At 36.0% G+C, this 22,225-nt stretch overlaps 1 protein-coding gene across 3 annotated transcripts; it reads left to right on the top strand.

Moving 5' to 3' along the window:
* The first annotated feature begins 14,726 nt into the window (after nt 1–14,726).
* Nucleotides 14,727–21,555, top strand: LOC110929137. 3 transcript variants are annotated; one of them, XM_035987880.1, is made up of 11 exons: nt 14,727–15,242; nt 17,262–17,329; nt 17,451–17,521; nt 17,942–18,196; nt 18,737–18,900; nt 18,981–19,036; nt 19,168–19,220; nt 19,357–19,471; nt 19,767–19,864; nt 20,060–20,175; nt 21,269–21,555. In XM_035987880.1, exons 1-10 carry the CDS (start codon nt 14,953–14,955, stop codon nt 20,129–20,131), a joined length of 1,242 nt encoding a protein of 413 aa, XP_035843773.1. In that variant the 5' UTR covers nt 14,727–14,952; the 3' UTR covers nt 20,132–20,175; nt 21,269–21,555. The 3 variants fall into 3 exon arrangements, with proteins under 3 accessions (XP_035843773.1, XP_022027949.1, XP_022027948.1); XM_022172257.2 differs by lacking the exon at nt 21,269–21,555 and adding an exon at nt 20,280–20,523; XM_022172256.1 differs by lacking the exon at nt 21,269–21,555 and having other exon boundaries at nt 20,060–20,471.
* Nucleotides 21,556–22,225: the final 670 nt, after the last annotated feature.

Here is a 22,225-nt window from a genome sequence, read left to right as displayed (position 1 = left end):
ATAAGGATAGTAGGTAGACGAACAACAAACTGCGCCGCCATCACTTTCTGAATAGAAAATCCTAATCTACTAAAAACAAAGCCTCGCCCCTGAGGGGTCGAAAAGTTGTTGTGGACCACACGCTGAACTCTAGACAAGAACCGAACTTGAAATATAAATCATATATGAATGATATTGGAACCTAACTTGAAATATAAAACTCCTCTTTAAACATCCAAAATTCATCTTTCAAAAATGTTTTTATTTTACGAAAAGAGCTAGAATAAGTTTGTGTTCAATGTTACCTTTTTCCTTCCAAGTTAATAGTTGAATTAAAGCAAAGAAATCAATGAAAAAAACAAGAAAATAGGTATTAGAATGACATTAGCAGAGGTTCTTATAAAGTATTTCCTCCGTTAATGAAATTACCAACCACTGACTTGAGTAAGCAAGCATCAGTTGTATTTCTTTATTTTAATGTGTAACTTCAATGTGTAACTTATATTTGACCGCATGCTCGCTGGCTTTGGGAATATGGGAGAAAATTTCGTTTTGGTGTCGGGTTCAAAACTTTATGTGTTCTCGTTCAGGGACCTGGTGGAGCTCCACAATACTGGCTGCAGAAGACCGAAGGAAAAAATGGTGTTGCAGGGAATTGTGTATGCTACTTTGGAGGGCCAGAAACAATTTGTGGTTCAACGGGAAGAGAAGTTGTGTCGAAAGCATCTTTAGCGAAGTTAGATCGATCAGTTTTCTTTGGTTTAAACATAGATGCAACAAAGGGACGTTAGAGTGGTTGGATTGGTGTAAATTTGTATTTATGTAGTTTGTTGTCTTGGTTGTTGTCCGTCCCGGTTTTTGGGTTCGGTTTCTGTTAATGAAGTTAGCGTTCAAAAAAAAAAAACTTATATTTGACGCTTGAATTTCATATCTTTTCTTGTGATATTGTTTGGTTGTGTTAATTGTAAGCAGGGGCGGACCTACATAGTGGTCAGGGTGGGCGGCCGCACCCCTTGAAAAAAAAAATTTAGTGTATATTTTAGGCAAAAACCCGACCGCGCCCCTTGAAAATATGGTTGAACAACTCATCCGCACCCCAAGCAAATAATTTCTGGGTCCGCCACTCAATGGCGGATCTTGACCTAAAACTCAGCATGGGCCGATGTTTTTTGGAGATAAAATCAGCCTGGGCCGAACCAATACACATTTGAAAAAATTCTCGAAAACCTGAAATTTAACACTACTGGGCGAAAAAACCGCACGGGCCGAGGCCCGGTCCGGCCTGCTCTAAGCTCCTCCCCTGCCGCCACTGATTGTAAGACAAGTTATTGTTGATTCCATGATGGTGTGTGTCATTCCACTTTAGAGATACTTTAGATATGTGGTAGACATCCCATTGGTTTGGCTTTGCTATACGTCGTGTATTAAGTTAGTCGGTCAATCAATGTAAGTTATGTGACCAATCAAATATTTATACTGAATATCGAGCTAACAAGTTGTTATCCTACATACTTGAATGATAATTATGTTTAAACATTTAAATGGGTGTTAATCATTCACATGTTGTAATTTGTATTTGTTTTAATTTTAATTTAATGTGATTGATTCTTGTGTTGATTCGATATATGTTTTATCTACGCTAATCAACCATGTCTAATACACCCTAGTTAGTTTAGTTAAATCCGACGACTGATGTGTAGATATATGTGTTGTGCTTTAGGTTAATCATAAGATCAAGATATGTTATGTCTATATATGCAGCTGATTAAACATTGCTATCACTGATTAAGTTTTACAACTAAATAACAAACATGAACCGCTAGTGATTGTTTGTTCTCTTATTGTAGCCGATTCAACTTGTCACACCCCGACCACGTGGAACAATCAAACGTGGCGGAAACGTCGGGGAGTGTTGTAACAGAATCATTGTTTCATAACACATGGAAATTGAGATATTGTTTTATTGATTAAAAGAGTTACAATGTCTTGACAAACAAAGAAATATAACATAACTAACTAGTCTTGCATCTTTTATTGTCACTAAGGCCCAAGTCCGCCTAAGTGTATCTTGATAAATCCTATGCATCATATCCTGAAACACATGTGAAAATAGGTACGTCAGCATAAAAATGCCTGTGAGATACATAGGTTTTGTGAAAATAGAATTCATGACTTATGTTTGTGAAAATGTTTAGTCATGAACCTTGTAATTTGCTTTGTCTTGTAAATCATTTGAAAAACGATAAGATCAGATGATATGTATAATTAAATGTAAGGTTAAATGAATAACCTAGTAAAATGAGTTTGTATAAGATAAGTTGTTTGTAAAAATAATGTCTTGTGAAAAATATGCTATTTGTGTAAAATGTAATATGTCTATACTGAAATGATTTAGATAACGCTACGATATGTAATATTATACAAACACTTATATATAGGAAGTACCAGCGGCGTATCCACCATGTTTGTATCATATTACACACGCCTCGTTACTCAAATCATTTTCCCAAACCAACCACCAATGTGAATTGTTCATGTATAAATCAATTGTCAAGTGTTTTGGTGTAAACCATATCAAAATATCCATGTCTAATGTAAACCACCAAATGTGTATATCAAAGTCAAATTGTTTATGTTTAATGTAAATCATGTAATGTGTATGTAAATATCAAAATGTTTATGTATGGTAAGTGAAATATATCAACTAAACCATATGTAAAATGCACAAAACAAGATATTGAAGTAAAACATGGTTTAAATCAAAGTTATGTTTTGTGTAATAAATGCATGCTATACTGATACAAACATCTATGTGGTATTGTGAAAATGCATACATTCAAGCCTTTGTGACTGTGGTGATAGACCCCTAAACGAATTTAAAGGTCTATCTTGTTATTATGTTTATCGAAATCGGTCATTCCTTCCAATCCAAACAAAACCCGAGATTTCAGGAATGGGAGTTGTCAAGTCCTATGGTACCATTACCTACTAACGAGCGGCATGATCGGTGTTAATGAATGTACATTGTATAATTTAAACAAACCAAATGTCATACCAAAATGTGAGCATGTGATGCATAAATGTACTAAGTATGCACACAATGGGCATACATAGCATAAAATGTAATGTAAAATGATGTACTAAGTACGCACACAATGGGCATACATAGCATAAAATGTAATGTAAGATGATGTACTAAGTACGCACACAACGGGCATACATAGCATAAAATGTAATGTAAAATGATGTACTAAGTACGCACACAATGGGCATACATAGCCTAAAATGTAGTGTAAGATGATGTACTAAGTACGCACACAACGGGCATACATAGCATAAAGTGTAGTGTAAAATAATGTACTAAGTACGCACACAATGGGCATACATATAGCATAAAGTGTAATGTAAAATAATGTACTAAGTACGCACACAATGGGCATACATAGCATAAAACACAATGAAATCATGTACTATAAATGTACCAATGAACATAGCAAGTATATGATGTGAAATCAGGAAAGCATGAAAGTAACAAATAGGCACATGTGTTTCACCCCAAAACAGTTTGGAAAACAGTAAAAGAGGGGTCTATGTACTCACTTGATATTGCTTTAGAAGTCCTTGTGTAACAACCAAACAATGCTAAAGATCACGGATATCAAACGGCACCTAATATAGGTAACTACATTAATATACCGGACCTAAATCGGAGGATTTGGATAGAATGAGGGTTTGTAAACCAAACGAGTATGGAGACTCGTGGAATATGGTTTAACAAAGCCTACATACTACAATGAAACCTAACCTAAGTGCTTACGACCCATTACAACCCGTTTAGGTAGCTTATGCTACATTAACGCGTCGTTCGCGTAAAACGCGTTCGGACCGCCTAACTAGCCCTATGATAAGTAAAATATGCCTTAACATGTCTAATATTGTTGCTAAATCAGTTTAGATATCAAAAGTTATGTTACATATGCTTAATATAAATTTTGGCGTAAAAAGGGCATTTTGGTAATTTACCTAAGGCATATAAACTACCTATCATACAACTACTTAAACGAAGCGACCATAAGGTATAACCTCGGAAGGTTATTCCCTATATACTATGGTCACCTAATGTGCTTGGTCGGATCCTAATGATCGACTAAACAGGTCGGGTTCGAAAGTATAAGCGATTGTTTAGATCGCTTACCTTACGACCCTATATAAGCACTATACTAAAAGTGACGAGCTAAGCATGTTAACACATGCTTAACTAAGTTTAGAAAACAGGTTTGGTATCAAAACAAACGGTTTTGATACCTATGAGTAGTTTGGTTACAAAATACGCAAGAATGCACATTTTGGCCGAAACTACGACTCGTCCCTGAGCCTAGATAACGTGGTGATCAGTAGGTGTAGTCACTAGGGACTATAACCATCGTGATCACGCTCATGTTATGAAGTTCAAACGAACTTCGTGTTGACCATAGGCTGGTCAACGCAGAAAGTCAAACATAGTTTGACTTTAGGACTCGAAAAGCGATAAAAGAACGAAAGAACACTTACGAAGGGTCCCCGAAAGCTAATCTTGATCCAGGAGCTCAGGTATGAAGCAATGGCATCAACTTAGAGCTCTTTGATCAGATTTGTGGGTTTAAACAAGAATGGGGGGGGGTATTTATAGGATATGCAAGACCGTTAGGATCGTTTCTTGAATATCGTGCCTTGATCTCATTCGTACACTTGTCAAAATGTTGTGGTATCAAAATGTGACCCCAACCCTAGAGATTGTGAAGAGGCATTGCCCCTTGGATGCTTGAAAGGCCATTTTCAGCAAGAAAAACGAGTTTCTGCATCTGCAGGGCTAACGCGGCCCACGTAAAGGTTGCCCCTAGGCTTACGCAGGTCGCCTGGAGGTTCTGATCAGAAGCCAAGTTTCAAAAATGACAGTTTAGGTCCTTGTTATGGTTTAAGGCCATTTCCGACACGTTCAAGGCCCGTTAAGCCATCTTTAAGGCCCTAAAATGATGCCTAAACATTGAGGATATGAAACATGCTCAAAAATATGTCGGATGTTGGTTCGTTTGGTCGTACGATCGCGATGTTCGCTTAATTACGACGGAATGCGCATAAGCGCGAAAAACGATCCAAATTGCGCGACGAATGGATTTCCCTCATGCCAAACACTAAGGCATAATATTATGATGCTTACATAAATTTTTTGGATGTCTGGATGTATTCAGAACGTAAGTTATGCGCGAAAGTGCAAACTTGTGCACTTTCTGACACTTTTAGTCCCTGAATGACCCAAAAGTTTATTTTAGCACATCGAACACCTCAAAGCCTATTTCTAAGCTAGGGAGAGGATATTTATGGTATGTTTAACTTATGGTCATGTTCCGGAATGTCTGTTACAGTTCAAATTGGCATACTTTCGCAGTTTGTCAAATTTAGTCCCTGTAGGCGAATTAACTTGTTTTTGCCATACCAAAGCCTTCAAAACTTATTTCTAAGTTATGTAAAGGTTATTTGAGGTATGTTGAGTATATGTTGAAGTTCCGGAGTATTTGTCGCATTAAACTGAGTACGTTTACGCACCAGTTTGCGTATAATTTTCCAGAAAGCGATGTAGAGTTTAAAATTGAACAAAAGTCAAAACATGAAAAATGTAAAACATAACCAAACAAACATTGGGATCAAATAACTTTGTTTTATTGATAACTGAACTGTTCACAATGATTTCAAGCACAAATGTTACAGTCTCCCCTACTTGTGGAAATTTCGTCCCGAAATTTATTTAGAGGAAACTTGTGAGAGCTTGAAACATGAGGTTGAAAAGATTAAACAATACTGGTTAGAGTCCTGAACTTCTAGTAACTTTACAATAACATCATGCTTGTAATGTGAGAGGGATACTTATATACAAGTATATAAAGCGTCATTGGTGCGTCCACCGTACCTCTATTACATTGTTCGCATTTCGTTATGGTTGTCACTATCGCTTCTTACACATAATAAGTCTCACTGTGGTTTCCATGCACTGAACTTCGTAATTATGTATGCATCCATAATTAGGAAATTCCTTGCATAGTTCACACAGTCTATTTTATAATGTGTAGGTGTAAACCAAATGAACAAATCTTGTGATGAATGTGACTAGACCACCATAGGGTCCCTTTTATTAAATCAATAAATGATTTTAATAGACAACCAAGGGTCTTTTCAGCTTATATCATCACATGTCATTCTTAACCAGATTTTTGAATCAATCTTTTTTACTAGACCACTAAAAGGGTCTCTTATGAATCATGGAGTGGTACTATATAATCCAAGGGTCTTAGCTTATTACATAGAAGCCCATTAAGGATTTAAGGTAGCACCTTTTTGAATATCCTACTACGGATCCCTCATATGAAGATACGAAAGATTCTACGAGGATTTGGATAACGAATATCCAGAGTATACAAAAACACAAAATGCATAATAGAAAACACAAGATGCATAAACACATAGTCATATAACCACAAAGATTGTTTAACTTGATTTGTTATCATTTTGTTAATTTGTTCTGCTAACTGTGCACATGTATTCAAAGCACACCAGGTATCCAATCAGTGGATTTTGATTGGTGCTTTAAATATTTCTAAGAATCTAACTATAAAGATAGAAAGATCTTATAGAGAAAATTCGATTTCGATTCTAAGGAACCGAAATGATCGAATTTTGGTACATAAGGAATCCAATTAAGGACTCTGATTTGTATGATAATCATCCACAAGGGTCTAATTGTGGAGATAAAAAGATCCCATATGGATTTTAGAAGTTGAAGATGTTTCGAAACCTTGCACTGGACGTGTTTAAGTCAAAACATGAAGTAAAATGCTTATGAGGTTGAGATGCTCAATATGCCATGGCAACATATGAAGCGGAATTTGAAAGTTAAGTCAATGTATGAGGATAAATATTTTTGAAACTATGCATGGGGTTCTTAAAAAAAATGTGTTCAATGATTTTGAAACCTTATGTATAATACTTTTGAAATCATAAAGTAGGTGTATTAGGTAAGTATATTTATAAAAAAAGTTTTAAATCATGCGAGATGAATTTTGAAACTATGTATAAGGTTTTTGAAAACATGAATGATGCTTTTGAGATCGTGCACTTGATATATTACTTAAAATTTGTTTTCAAACTATATGAAATATTTTGGAATCATGAGGGTTGTTTTTGAAAACATAGATAAAGCTTTATGCATTTGTCATGTTAAGTAAATACTCTATATTAAAAATGTTTTCGAACTTACATATAGAACGTTTTGAAATCATATAGGTTGTTTTGAAAACTTATGTTATGCATGTTTGAAGAAATCAGAACGTAATGGGTATGAGATTTGAAAATATCCTTGGTTATCTAACCAAGGATTCAAAGGCATAGAAGCACGATTACTCATAATGTCACTTTATTTCCTGGACTTTATTTCTTAGAATAAAACGAGTACTTAGAATTTAGCAAGGAAATCATGAGTAAATGCAAAAAAATGGGAAGAATTTTCACAAAAGTAGTTTGCAAGGAACATAGTTCCTTAATGTAGGCATCATAGGGGAATGCCGTTCATACGTGTAATTATACTTGTATATCAGAATTGCGAACAACAACTTTTATTTATGAACGGGACAGATTGTTTCACATTACAAGTAAATAGAAGAAGCAAAAGCATAAGACAACAGCATCTTCTAAACAGCCAACTGCTCATCTGTGGGTTGGATTTGCCTTAGCAAGCTTCGGGCAATTTCTTCGGAAATGACCCATCTCGCCACAGTTGAAACAAGAACCTGGTAGGAAACGATCTTGAGCGGGATTGTTTCCAGCTTAGTTTGGTGCAGCTGCGGCTGGGCAAACTCTTGCTGTATGGCCTATAAGTCCACAAGTTTGGCATTTGCGGCACTTTATATTGGCATGATGATGGAGGCTACATTGGTTGCACAAGGGTGCAGTTCCATTGTACGGGTTCCTAGCAGGGGGTTGAGCTGGTTGGTTGGGGATGGTTTGACCATTGTGAGCGACCACGGCGAAGTTCTGAGAAGCCTTTCGCTTCTTTGACCTCTTAGGGGATCCAGTCTGTTCATCCATGGTCTTTGATTCCTTGATTGGTTTCTTGGCTGGTGGTGTAGGCTTGACTTCTGCTTCCTTTGGTGGCCATTGAGTGGCTTCATTGTTGAGACGAGACATGGCAATGCCTAATTCAACAGTCTTCAGAATTACTTCGCCTATCCGCTGGGCAAATTCAGCAGTCTGCTCGGATATCTGCGCATCGTTGCGATGAAGAGACATTCTGGAGGAAATGAAGGATATAGGAGGAAACAAAGGAAATGTTATTGGTAAATAAAACAAAATGACAACGCATAGAAATTGCGATCATTTGTTTGCTACCTAAGGCAAACAAATGAGACGGTGACTAATCAAAGTAAGCGGGTCATATTAATGTATCGCGAAGACATGCTTTAGCCTATAAGTGGACACTCACCCCAAGATTTCCCAGGTCAGAGTGACTGGTCCGATTATGTGGATTTGTACGAACACTCTAGCCTTAGACAGAAAACTCAGAGTACAGGCATCCACTCTTCCAGATTGCACGTGTTCACACTATAAGACCTAAACTTTGACGAGGTTTTGAAAATTCAAAGGGGTTCAAAACCATATAACAGAGGGTTCAAAACCAAGTAATCAATCATCCTAGAACAGATGATTAGTTTTCAAAGCGGTTTTGAAATTTATGTTCTTGTTGCGGTTGTCACTTAAGGATAGGTGACGGTGTTGTTTTATGTCTAAACGCAAGTAAACTCGCGTTAGGGTCCTAGGAAGGTTATAGACTAGGTCAAAGCATTACTAATAACCTAATTCCCTATAACCATGGGCTCTGATACCAACTTTTCTGTCACACCCCGACCACATGGAACAATCAAACGTGGCGGAAACGTCGGGGAGTGTTGTAACAGAATCATTGTTTCATAACACATGGAAATTGAGATATTGTTTTATTGATTAAAAGGGTTACAATGTCTTGACAAAAAAAGAAATATAACATAAATAACTAGTCTTGCATCTTTTATTGTCAGTAAGGCCCAAGTCCGCCTAAGTGTATCCTGATAAATCCTATGCATCATATCCTGAAACACATGTGAAAATAGGTACGTCAGCATAAAAATGCCTGTGAGATACATAGGTTTTGTGAAAATAGAATTCATGACTTATGTTCGTGTAAATGTTTAGTCATGAACCTTGTAATTTGCTTTGTCTTGTAAATCATTTGAAAAACGATAAGATCAGATGATATGTATAATTAAATGTAAGGTTAAATGAATAACCTAGTAAAATGAGTTTGTATAAGATAAGTTGTTTGTAAAAATAATGTCTTGTGAAGAACATGCTATTTGTGTAAAATGTAATATGTCTATACTGTAATGATTTAGATAACGCTACGATATGTAATATTATACAAACACTTATATATAGGAAGTACCAGCGGCGTATCCACCATGTTTGTATCATATTACACACAACTCGTTACTCAAATCATTTTCCCAAACCAACCACCAATGTGAATTGTTCATGTATAAATCAATTGTCAAGTGTTTTTGTGTAAACCATATCAAAATGTCCATGTCTAATGTAAATCACCAAATGTGTATATCAAAGTCAAATTGTTTATGTTTAATGTAAATCATGTAATGTGTATGTAAATGTCAAAATGTTTATGTATGGTAAGTGAAATATATCAACTAAACCATATGTAAAATGCACAAAACAAGATATTGAAGTAAAACATGGTTTAAATCAAAGTTATGTTTTGTGTAATAAATGCATGCTATACTGATACAAACATTTATGTGGTATTGTGAAAATGCATACATTCAAGCCTTTGTGACTGTGGTGATAGACCCCTAAACGAATTTAAAGGTCTATCTTGTTATTATGTTTATCGAATTCGGTCATTCCTTCCAATCCAAACAAAACCCGAGATTTCAGGAATGGGAGTTGTCAAGTCCTATGGTACCATTACCTACTAACGAGCGGCATGATCGGTGTTAATGAATGTACATTGTATAATTTAAACAAACCAAATGTCATACCAAAATGTGAGCATGTGATGAATAAATGTACTAAGTATGCACACAATGGGCATACATAGCATAAAATGTAATGTAAAATGATGTACTAAGTACGCACACAATGGGTATACATAGCATAAAATGTAATGTAAGATGATGTACTAAGTACGCACACAACGGGCATACATAGCATAAAATGTAATGTAAATTGATGTACTAAGTACGCACACAATGGGCATACATAGCATAAAAATGTAATGTAAGATGATGTACTAAGTACGCACACAACGGGCATACATAGCATAAAGTGTAGTGTAAAATAATGTACTAAGTACGCACACAATGGGCATACATATAGCATAAAGTGTAATGTAAAATAATGTACTAAGTACGCACACAATGGGCATACATAGCATAAAACACAATGAAATCATGTACTATAAATGTACCAATGAACATAGCAAGTATATGATGTGAAATCAGGAAAGCATGAACGTAACAAGTAGGCACATGTGTTTCACCCCAAAACAGTTTGGAAAACAGTAAAAGAGGGGTCTATGTACTCACTTGAGATTGCTTTAGAAGTCCTTGTGTAACAACCAAACAATGCTATAGATCACGGATATCAAACGGCACCTAATATAGGTAACTACATTAATATATCGGACCTAAATCGGAGGATTTGGATAGAATGAGGGTTTGTAAACCAAACGAGTATGGAGACTCGTGTAATATGGTTTAACAAAGCCTACATACTACAATGAAACCTAACCTAAGTGCTTACGACCCATTACGACCCGTTTAGGTAGCTTATGCTACTTTAACGCGTCGTTCGCGTAAAACGTGTTCGGGCCGCCTAATTAGCCCTATGATAAGTAAAATATGCCTTAACATGTCTAATATTGTTGCCAAATCAGTTTAGATATCAAAATTTATGTTGCATATGCTTAATATAAATTTTGGCGTAAAAAGGGCATTTTGGTAATTTACCTAAGGCATATAAACTACCTATCATACAACTACTTAAACGAAGCGACCATAAGGTATAACCTCGGAAGGTTATCCCCTATATACTATGGTCACCTAATGTGCTTGGTCGGATCCTAATGATCGACCAAACGGGTCGGGTTCGAAAGTATAAGCGAATGTTTAGATCGCTTACCTTACGACCCTATATAAGCACTATACTAAAAGTGACGAGCTAAGCATGTTAACACATGCTTAACTAAGTTTAGAAAACAGGTTTGGTATCAAAACAAACGGTTTTGATACCTATGAGTAGTTTGGTTACAAAATACGCAAGAATGCACATTTTGGCCGAAACTACGACTCGTCACTGAGCCTAGATAACGTGGTGATCAGTAGGTGTAGTCACTAGGGACTATAACCATCGTGATCACGCTCACGTTATGAAGTTCAAACGAACTTCGTGTTGACCATAGGCTGGTCAACGCAGAAAGTCAAACATAGTTTGACTTTAGGACTCGAAAAGCGATAAAAGAACGAAAGAACACTTACGAAGGGTCCCCGAAAGCTAATCTTGATCCAGGAGCTCAAGTATGAAGCAATGGCATCAACTTAGAGCTCTTTGATCAGATTTGTGGGTTTAAACAAGAATGGGGGGGGGGTATTTATAGGATATGCAAGACCGCTAGGATCGTTTCTTGAATATCGTGCCTTGATCTCATTCGTACACTTGTCAAAATGTTGTGGTATCAAAATGTGACCCCAACCCCAGATATTGTGAAGAGGCATTGCCCCTTGGATGCTTGAAAGGCCATTTTCAACAAGAAAAACGAGTTTCTGCATCTGCAGGGCTGACGCGGCCCGCGTAAAGGTGCCCCTAGGCTTACGCGGGTCGCGTGGAGGTTCAAAAATGACAGTTTAGGTCCTTGTTATGGTTTAAGGCCATTTCCGACAGTTTAGGTCCTTGTTATGGTTTAAGGCCATTTCCGACACGTTCAAGGCCCGTTAAGCCATCTTTAAGGCCCTAAAATGATGCCTAAACATTGAGGATATGAAACATGCTCAAAAATATGTCGGATGTTGGTTCGTTTGGTCGTACGATCGCGATGTTCGCTTAATTACGACGGAATGCGCATAAGCGCGAAAAACGATCCAAATTGCGCGACGAATGGATTTCCCTCATGCCAAACACTAAGGCATAATATTATGATGCTTACATAAATTTTTTGGATGTCTGGATGTATTCAGAACGTAAGTTATGCGCGAAAGTGCAAACTTGTGCACTTTCTGACACTTTTAGTCCCTGAATGACCAAAAGTTTATTTTAGCACACCGAACACCTCAAAGCCTATTTCTAAGCTATGGAGAGGATATTTATGGTATGTTTAACTTATGGTCATGTTCCGGAATGTCTGTTACAGTTCAAATTGGCATACTTTCGCAGTTTGTCAAATTTAGTCCCTGTAGGCGAATTAACTTGTTTTTGCCATACCAAAGCCTTCAAAACTTATTTCTAAGTTATGTAAAGGTTATTTGAGGTATGTTGAGTATATGTTGAAGTTCCGGAGTATTTGTCGCATTAAACTGAGTACGTTTACGCACCAGTTTGCGTATAATTTTCCAGAAAGCGATGTAGAGTTTAAAATTGAACAAAAGTAAAAACATGAAAAATGTAAAACATAACCAAACAAACATTGGGATCAAATAACTTTGTTTTATTGATAACTGAACTGTTCACAATGATTTCAAGCACAAATATTACACAACTCTTTTGTGTTTTAGCATGTTTCTCTCTTCTTAATTTCATTGCATAGTAGTAGAACTTTAATTTTTTCATTCTTTAATCAAAATTATTAATTTTATTTTCAATTCATATATCTTTTATTTTCACCTTATTTTATAAATTGACAATAATACCCTTTATTTAAAATGTTTGACTTAACTAAGTTTTAATTTTTGGACTCAAGTGGCACGTTTCCAGTATGTCAAGGAGGAAACTGATGCATTTTTGAAAATTGGTCTGAAATGGTAAAAGTGAACAAAATACATGGACGAAAATGACAGTTAACTCTAAAATATATAATAATAACCACATACCCTACTTAACCAAATAAAACATATCATACTAACCACATGCTTTATTCGGATACTCGTCTCATTACACATTCAAAATAATTCTGGTTTCGAATTTACTCTATCAGATTTGGATTCGATTGCTCTTGATATCATACACATGTTTCACCTTCTTTGTGAAGCTGAAGAATATGATACGGGATTATTTTACAAAAAAGAATACAAATTCTGAATTAGTTGGCTAGTTTGATGCTCGAATGAGACCCACACTAGGAACATCCAGTTATCCAAAAGGAATATCGTATTGACTAATTTTATTTCATGAGCAATTCATTTAGTAAATCCTGAATTTAAATATAAAAAAATCAATGACATATTTGGTACACATAATTTATTTCAAAGAAACCAAATTTAGAAGTAGGCTTGTAAACAGAACAAGCATGAACGAAGTATGATTGTGTTCGTTCATTTAATTTTAACCAAACAAATGATCAAACACGAACAAGGTTTTTATTGTCCGTATACATTCATTTTAAAAAATGAACATATTCGTGTTTGTTTATGTTTGTTCGTTAATGGTATAAACCAACGGTTCACAAATGTAAACGAACAAACATAACAACAAAGATGGATGAGCATAACTAAGCTAATACCACTTGATAAATATGACTAACAATGTGTTGGTTCTAAAAAAACTAATAAAACTAGACTAAATTGTAAAGGGTAACAAATAATACACTAAATTGTGACGGGCCTAATACATTTAAATGAGTATATCAACCAACGTACCTAAACCAACCTAATCAAATAACATAAATGAACTGTGAACATAAACAAACGTCAACGAATGAACTTAAATAAACAAGTGTAATCAAACGTTCATGATCATGTTATTCATCCGAATCTACGGTGATATTCGGATTTACAATTTTTCATCCAGATCAGTTGAAGCACACGTATAGTCCCGATCTTTGTTCATCCAGATCAGTGAAGCATCAAGACAAGATCAGTTTACACACGTTTATGTTTTCTTTTTCTGTCATGTGTATATATATACAATATAGCTATAAAATTATTTAGTTAATAAGAAGCCAAAGAAAAATCCCACAAAACTATCTATTTTTACAAATAAACCAACAAGACACGTGTTCATGTTCGTAACATACATCCCGTTCATTAAACCAAACAAACAAAAAGTTTTGTCCACATTGGGATAAGATTTAGGGACCATTAGGTCCTTGATTCGATTCTCACAAGAGGGTTTTTCCCAGATTTATTGGGTTTTTTTCTAAATATGATTAGGTGGTTTCACTGGTGACACAATGATACTTGTGGTCCGTCATTGATTCAAATTTGCCGTTAAAAAAGCAAACAAACATGGGCGAAGCTTTTAAGGGGTGGGAGGGGGCGGCCGACCCCCCGAACTTTTCGCTCAGTAATGGAGAGTATGTAGTTTTCGTATATAAATTTTTGGGTATATAAATTTTCGACCCCAAGGTTTTATAGAAATCTTTAGATCCAATAAATTCTGTCGCCCCAGTTAGAAATTTCAAGCTTCTTTCATTACCGGAAACAAATATAAACAAAGTTTCCGCCAAATAGCAGTCATAGAATTGCATCACATTCTAATTTTAATGATTCCCTTTTGGTCGGCTACCACACGACGACAGCAGTTATTTCCCGCGCCTACATTCGCGACACTTACATCCGTCAACAACACCACCTGTCACTATCACTATCCGTTCGTCATCAAAACTACTCACCCCCCTTTTCGTAAACCCTAATTCACTCCCTCAAATTCATCAATTCTCCATGATTCCACCTTCTCAATCCCACACGCATGTTTCTTGCCACTTCAAAACCCCCTTTCTTCCCCTTAATCTTCTATTCATCCGCCCTAGGGTTTCCATCTCTGCCCGGTGGTAGTTCCGGTGGCGTACGGATGGAATTGGTCCGGAAATTGGGGCGAAAGTGCTGTGTTGTTCAGTCTGTTGATAAGAATCGGAAACTGGAAGTGATTGAGGCTGGTGATAATGTGGTTAGTGGTGAAGATGTTTTTGATCAGGTGTCTGCCGGAGCAAAGGTTCCGCCTGATCATCTGTTAATCATGGTTAATGGGATCATTGGCAGGTAATTTGTTTTGTGTTGATTGAATTTTTATGGTTTGTGAATTATTAATGATTATTTTTTTAAGTTAATGGGATTTTGGACCTTTTTTTGTTTTAATTTAGTTTATTATTTATAGTATTTTTTTAGTGGTATTAAGAGGCTGACTTTGAATCAGTCGCATTGAGTGTGTTTGTTCCTTCACCTGTGTTCGTAACCCTCACCCGACCACTCACGCACCGCCTCCTCGACCCACCACCATATCGTCGTACTCTTACTGGCTCAGCACTTACTCTTACCTGGTTAGACCTTTTACTGGCTCAACACTTATTTATGCAAAGATTGCCAAATAGCCCCTTATTTGCGGATTAAAATTCATATGGATCATTTAACAAGTTTTGCTTTGAGTTAACTTTCATTTTGCTCCCTTTGATTTGGTCATTTTAAGGTTTTGCTTTAATAGTTTAAAAATAGCCATTTTCCTCCCTGATTTTTCTAACTTATCGTCATTTTGCTCCCCGCCTCTAACTCCATCCAAAAAATCATTAACTAGAAGGGTATTTTGGTAATTTTATAGATAAAAACAAGGGCATGTAAGTCTTTTCACCTAAATAAACCTATAACTTGTTTATTTACATGTATATAAGTATTTTTTTTCTGATCCCCCATCTTTCTAACCCCTCTTTCTACCGGTCACCATCATCCACAACCATCCACCACCACCTGCAACTACCACCTGCCGACCACGACTACCGCGACTTTTAACTAAACATTTTAATTGAGTTAGAGCCAGGGAGTAAACTACCGAAATACCCCTACTTTTAATTGAACGTTTTAACTGAGTTAGAGCCAGGGAGCAAATTGGCGACAAACTCGAAAGATCAGGGAGGAAAATGACTATTTTTAAACTATTGGAGCAAAACTGTTAAAATGACCAAACCACAAGGAGCAAAACGAAAGTTAACTCTTTTGCTTTCGTTGCTAAGGGCAATCCCGCTAGCATGATTTATTAAAGACTTGCACTAGATTTTGCTGTCATGGATGATTATGAGCGAAATGAGGAACGTGGAAGCCTTATTCCATGTGATTGAAATCGAGTGTAAATTTATTATGGTTATATGAGTGGGATTGTGCTGGACAACGAAAGCTATAGTTAGGAGTGTTACGGGTTAAATTGTCAAGATTATTATAGGCCAACGGGTCACAGTTTAGCTGTATGGTTTCAAAAGCCCTTCGGGCATGCGCCTAGGCTTTCATCCGGCTACCTTTAGGCAAGAGTCCGGTCAGATTCCATCGAGATTTCGGCCAAATCCTGTTAATTGCGGCAAAATTCTGCAAACTCCGTGCTAACTGTCTTAAACATCCAAAAATGGCCTGTGACCAGCCTAAACTAGCCCTAAACAAGCGTAAAACATGTCTGAAACCCCAAAAAGGTATGTTTATGCTATGCACATTGCTTATCTTGGGCCCTCTCTTTTTAAGCGCCTTGCACCTATGCCCAAGGCTCACCCTTTATGCCTTGAGTATGGTTTGAAAAAACGGTTGAGGTATGCGCCTCGAGACGAAATGCTTAAAAACGAGTATGAGGCGCGCCTCAGGTGGTTATTTTTGTATGTGTGCCTCACAGGGATGAGGCGCTAAGAAAAGCTCCACCTCAGGGGATTTTTATGCGTGTTTTTGTTTTGTTTTTTTTTTTTTTTTTTGTTTTTGTGTATTTCAGGTCTTTTTATGTGTGTTTTTGATGTTTTTGATGAATCTGATGATGAAATCGGTTAGTATTTTATTTTTATAAGATATATAATCTCTATATTTATTTTTTAATTCCACATCGGTTCGCCTCGAGGCGTACGCCTCGTGAGGTGAAGAGAAAACGCCTCGAGGCACGATTCCGTACTTTTAAACCTTGGCCTTGAGTGCGCCTTTGACAACTATGGTTTCGATTATTAAAATCGATTTTGGTAAACTAAAAATGAAGGGTTTTTTTTTTTTTTTTTTTTTTTTTTTTTTTTTTTTTAAATAAAAGCTTCTGTTGGATATATCCAGTGCTGCAGATTGGAGATATGCTGCTAAGCAATTTGTGAAGAGACTTCCTGATAAAGTAATTGTTCACTGTGAGTTTTTTTTTATGTGGACAATAATAATGTATAAATATATATATATATATATATATATATATATATATATATATATATATATCTTGATAGTATTTTTATGAACAAGTATATTGAGCAGGTAGTGATTGCAATTCTGCGACTTTGACTTTCGACGGTGTAGACAGAATGGGTGAAAGATTAGCCGAAGAGGTATTTTATTCTCATGGATTTCTTTGCTACTTTTTTTAATCAGAGATCGTTCAATCTTCATCTAAACAGGTCAATTTGCGCTATATTTTAACTCAGCATATATACTTGTAAACGGGTCTTTCTGGGTTATATTTTAACTCAGCCTATTTACTTGTAAACAGGCCGATTTGGGTTATAATCTAAGTCACTTGTAAACGGGTCAATTTAGGTTAAATTTTGACTCCAACGGGTCAAATTGGTCAAAGTCAAACACGAAGATAAAATTGTACAAATGAAATGTGTGAAACAGGATTAAAGTAACCCAAAGTGTTGTTCAGGTGTTTTCAACATGCTTAACAGAACTCACATATTGATTTTAAAATTTGTTCGGTTTTATTTCATATAAACATAAAGTTTTAAACGTTCCTCTGAATGCTGCAGGTATTGACAGTTGTTCAAAGATGGCCTGAGGTGTCCAAGATCTCCTTTATTGCACATTCATTGGGTGGCCTCGTTGCCCGTTACGCTATTGGCAGGCTTTATGAAAATGTTCCTATTAGGCGATCCTCGAATTTATTACAAAACGATTCAGAACAATCCCTTGAACAGTTATTTGAAGCTAAAATCGGTGGTTTGCAACCAGTTAACTTTATTACTGTCGCAACTCCGCATCTTGGTTCTAGAGGACATAGGCAGGTAGGTTCTTGATACATACATAGTTATATGAGTAAACTACACGGATCTGTGGTTAACCAAAATTTTGAATTTGGTCACTAGCTTTCCAAAAGTACACAGATGGTCCCTCTGGTTTGCACTTAGTAACGCATTTAGTCCCCAACTAACAATATAAAGGTTTCAGTAGGTCCAAGTTAGGGACTAAATGCGTTGCAACGTGCAAACCACAGGGAACATCCATAAGACTTTTGGCAAAGTTGGGGACTAAATACGTTACAAAGTGCAAACCACCAGGACCATCCATGTACTTTTCGAAAGCTAGGGACGGAATCCAAAATTTTGGTAAACCATAGGGACCATCCGTGTACTTTACTCTTTTCAACGTCGTTAATTATGTGTCAAATATGTTTACAAAAAATTGACCCGTTAGAGGTAAAAGATAACCGAATCGACCCGTTCACCTGGATCATTGTGGTTTTTCTGCTACATTGAAAGATTTCACGAATCTTTAAAATTTATTAATTTTCTTATATTCCCGCTTTCTTCTCTCTGTTTTAACAGCTTCCATTTCTTTGTGGTCTTCCGTTTCTTGAACGAAGGGCCCCACAAACCGCACACTGGATAGTTGGTAGATCCGGAAAGCATCTCTTCCTTACTGACAATGATAACGGGGGACGTCCCCTTCTCCTTCAGATGGTTAACGACACCGAAAATATCAAGTTCATGTTAGTAATACTTCATTCCAATCTTCTCCTCAATAATCTTAATACTATTTTTGTAACATTTATGTTTATATGTTGTGTAGGTCTGCTTTGGGTTCTTTTAAGCGCCGTGTGGCTTATGCTAATGCCAACTTTGACCGTATCCTTTTCAAGTTCGACATTTTAATACATCAGTGTTTGAATATTTCCATATTTTTTTTTTCTTTAATGCTTTGAAAACTTTTCAGTTTAATTCTTCTTTTTCTTTGTTGTACCTTCATTATCAATAAGAGGTGGTTGGGTGGAGAACATCATCAATTCGCCGTCAACATGAACTTCCAAAGGTTGGTTTATATGATGCCTACATTTTCTACATGTTTTGACCCGTTACCCAACCCATCTGACCAATTTTATCAAACTCTAAAATCTTTTTTTATAAATCTGGATACTAACCCCACCCGCATGGTTTTCTTCTTCTAGTCAAATCTTCTTGTAAAGGACGAGAAGTACCCACATATCATGTATGTGGAGCGGGAAACGAGTGATGCAATCCAGAATGGCATTTCTTCTGTAGATATACCACAAAATTTGGAAGGTGCTATTTTTTGTTTCTTATGATTACAAAAGCAATATCATTATTATATTAATAATATTAAGAATTGAATATACAATTTAGGTAGTTTGATACATCAAATGTAACCCAAATCGACCCATTAATAAAGAGTGTGTACACTGTACACAGTAGATGTTATATAAGCCAAAAGCTCTTCTTACTACACGTTACAGAATTCAGATATTTGGTTATGCAATGTGTTTGTTTAGTGTACTTGAAACGACTGATTCAAAACCATGCATTTTGATTAATATTTAATAGTATTTAATTTATGCAGAGGAGATGATCAGAGGTCTTACTCAAGTACCGTGGGAACGTGTTGATGTTAGCTTCCATAAAAGCACACAACGATATATTGCACACACTACAATTCAGGTAACTAAGTAATGCAAAAAATAAGGTTAGAAAGCTAATTTATTAAAATAGTTTTACAGTTACTTTTGTTAAAAAGAACTTGGATGTTATAAAGACGACCTGTTTCGTTTTTAGCTATTTTATACGATATTTTACTTCTTTAACACGGTATCAAACAAATACAACCCGAAATGACCTGTTTTCTTGTGCATTCAGGTGAAGAACTATTGGTTAAATTCTGATGGTGCTGACGTGGTTCTGCATATGATCGATAACTTTCTTTTATAGCATGCTTACATACTTGATATCATGCAGCTGGGAATGGGGAAACGGTTTGATTTCTCTCGCTTATCGTTTTCTTTTTCTTGTATGTTTAGCTTGGTGATCTTCAAATGGGAACAACAATTTTCCCAAATTGTTCAAATTTGGTGCGCAGGTCAATTATTTTTCTTTACGCTTTCATGGTTCATTAATCGTGGGGGCGGTACAAATGGGCATGTTGGGCGAATTGGATAACAGGTCAAAATGGGTACTTTTGCAACTGGACATGAAAACGTGTTTGTCCATGGTTTCGAATTTTTTTTTTTCCAATATGAACAACAATCTAATACACTCCTAATTTTACATCTCAATCGTGAGACTCAAACCCTCGACCTCTTGTGAGGGGTATTATCTTTGCACACCTTGATACCGCTGGGCCAAAGGGTTTTTGATAATTTTTTAATAAATAAGTAACATGTAAAATATGATCAAAAACGTTATATTATTTTAGTAATAAGCTAGTTATTTTAATTTAATAATTTTAGAGTTTCTAATCACTAAAATTACATTTTCATCACATTTAATTAAATAATTTTAGAGTTTATAATCACTAAAATTACATTTTCATCACATTTTGACCGAATACGTTTTAATTACTTATTATTTGTTTTACCTTGTTGTAACACTCGTATTTTATGTAGCCTTAACGAATAAATGATTCGATTTAACCATTTTGCGTATCATGGTCATTTTAATCCGGTATATACATCTAGTGGAAAGGATTTACTATTCAAAACGAACTAACTAGTTGTTTGATGTAGTAATTTACATCATGAAAGTTGAGATGCAAGTTGTGACCATAGTGTGCTCTGAAAGAAGCTCGACACAAAATAAACTACATAAAACAAGCTTTGAGTGCTGTTCACGAGTTGAGCCGAACCGAGCGGACCTTTGCTCGTGCTTGGCTCGTTTACAAACCGCACCGAGTGGAGCGGCTCATTTAAAACCGAACCTCAAATCAAGCGAGCATTTCCTGAGCAGTCAAAATATTCTGAGCGAGCGTCGAGCGAAGTTCGAGCGATTTGGACAACCGTGTCGCTCGATTTAAATTTGTTGAGAGAGATAGTGGCTATATTGGGTCTCACGTTTTTGTCTTTAAAACAGGCACATTTCATGGCATAATATTTTTCATATAAGTAACAATGTTGTGGCCGACGAGGCAATGATCATATTACACGCTCAATGACGCCGAGAGCAGCAGACGGTCGACTTAGGATAACGGCATGAAACATTGTATATACATGTTTAATATATGTATATGTATATGTAGGGTAGGGATATGGTAAAAAGTGTTTAAAATGTGAGAAGGGTAAGAAGTGTTTTAAACCATTGGATATTTGATCTAATAGTTGAGATCAATAGGGTATAAAATGTAAATTGTGTTTTAATTAGAAGGGACTTATGTAAAATTGAAGGACAATAGTGTCTTTTCAAATGTTTCAAATATGGTAACCGTCTCCTACACAACCAAAACCCCATTATTCTCCTAAAAATCAGCAACTTTCCCCAATAAAAAATGGTAACCGTATCCTACACTATATGAAGATATAACACTATGAACCCTTGATAAAACACTATATGAAGATATAACACTATGAACCAGAAAAATCAAGATGTCTGTACAGAATATAACACTATTGATTGGGGATAAAACACTATGAACCAGAAAATCAAGATGTCTGTACAGAATATAACACTATTGATTGGAGATAAAACACTATAAACCAGAAAATTAAGATGTCTCTAGATTTTAAAACACCATGACTATGATTCAAGTCATGGTGTTTTATCTGGAATCCAAAAAACATTGTAAATCATCAAACAAACAGACCATTCAAGTCATGGTGTTTTATCTGGAATTCGAGTCAGATAAAACACCATGACTTGAATCATAGTCAATGTCTCCAGATGTTTAAAACACCACGCCATGAACAATGTCTCCAGATGTTTAAAACACCACGCCATGAACAATGTCTCCTGATAAAACACCATGACTTGAATCATAGTCAATGTCTCCAGATGTTTAAAACACCACGCCATGAACAATGTGTCTAGATGTTT

Source organism: Helianthus annuus, chromosome 3 (genome assembly GCF_002127325.2).
Source record: "Helianthus annuus cultivar XRQ/B chromosome 3, HanXRQr2.0-SUNRISE, whole genome shotgun sequence".
NCBI classification, from domain to species: Eukaryota; Viridiplantae; Streptophyta; class Magnoliopsida; order Asterales; family Asteraceae; genus Helianthus; species Helianthus annuus.
The sequence above is the reverse complement of the archived record's forward strand: the minus strand, read 5'-3'. Positions and strand labels throughout refer to the sequence as shown.

Excerpts from the sequence above, each read along its gene's own strand:
- LOC110929137 (XM_035987880.1), top strand. The coding sequence starts at position 14,953 with ATGTTTCTTGCCACTTCAAAACCCCCTTTCTTCCCCTTAATCTTCTAT. Across the intron at positions 18,197-18,736 it reads GTTCTAGAGGACATAGGCAG|CTTCCATTTCTTTGTGGTCT; the intron begins GTAGGTTCTTGA and ends CTGTTTTAACAG. Across the intron at positions 19,037-19,167 it reads TGCTAATGCCAACTTTGACC|AGGTGGTTGGGTGGAGAACA; the intron begins GTATCCTTTTCA and ends ATTATCAATAAG.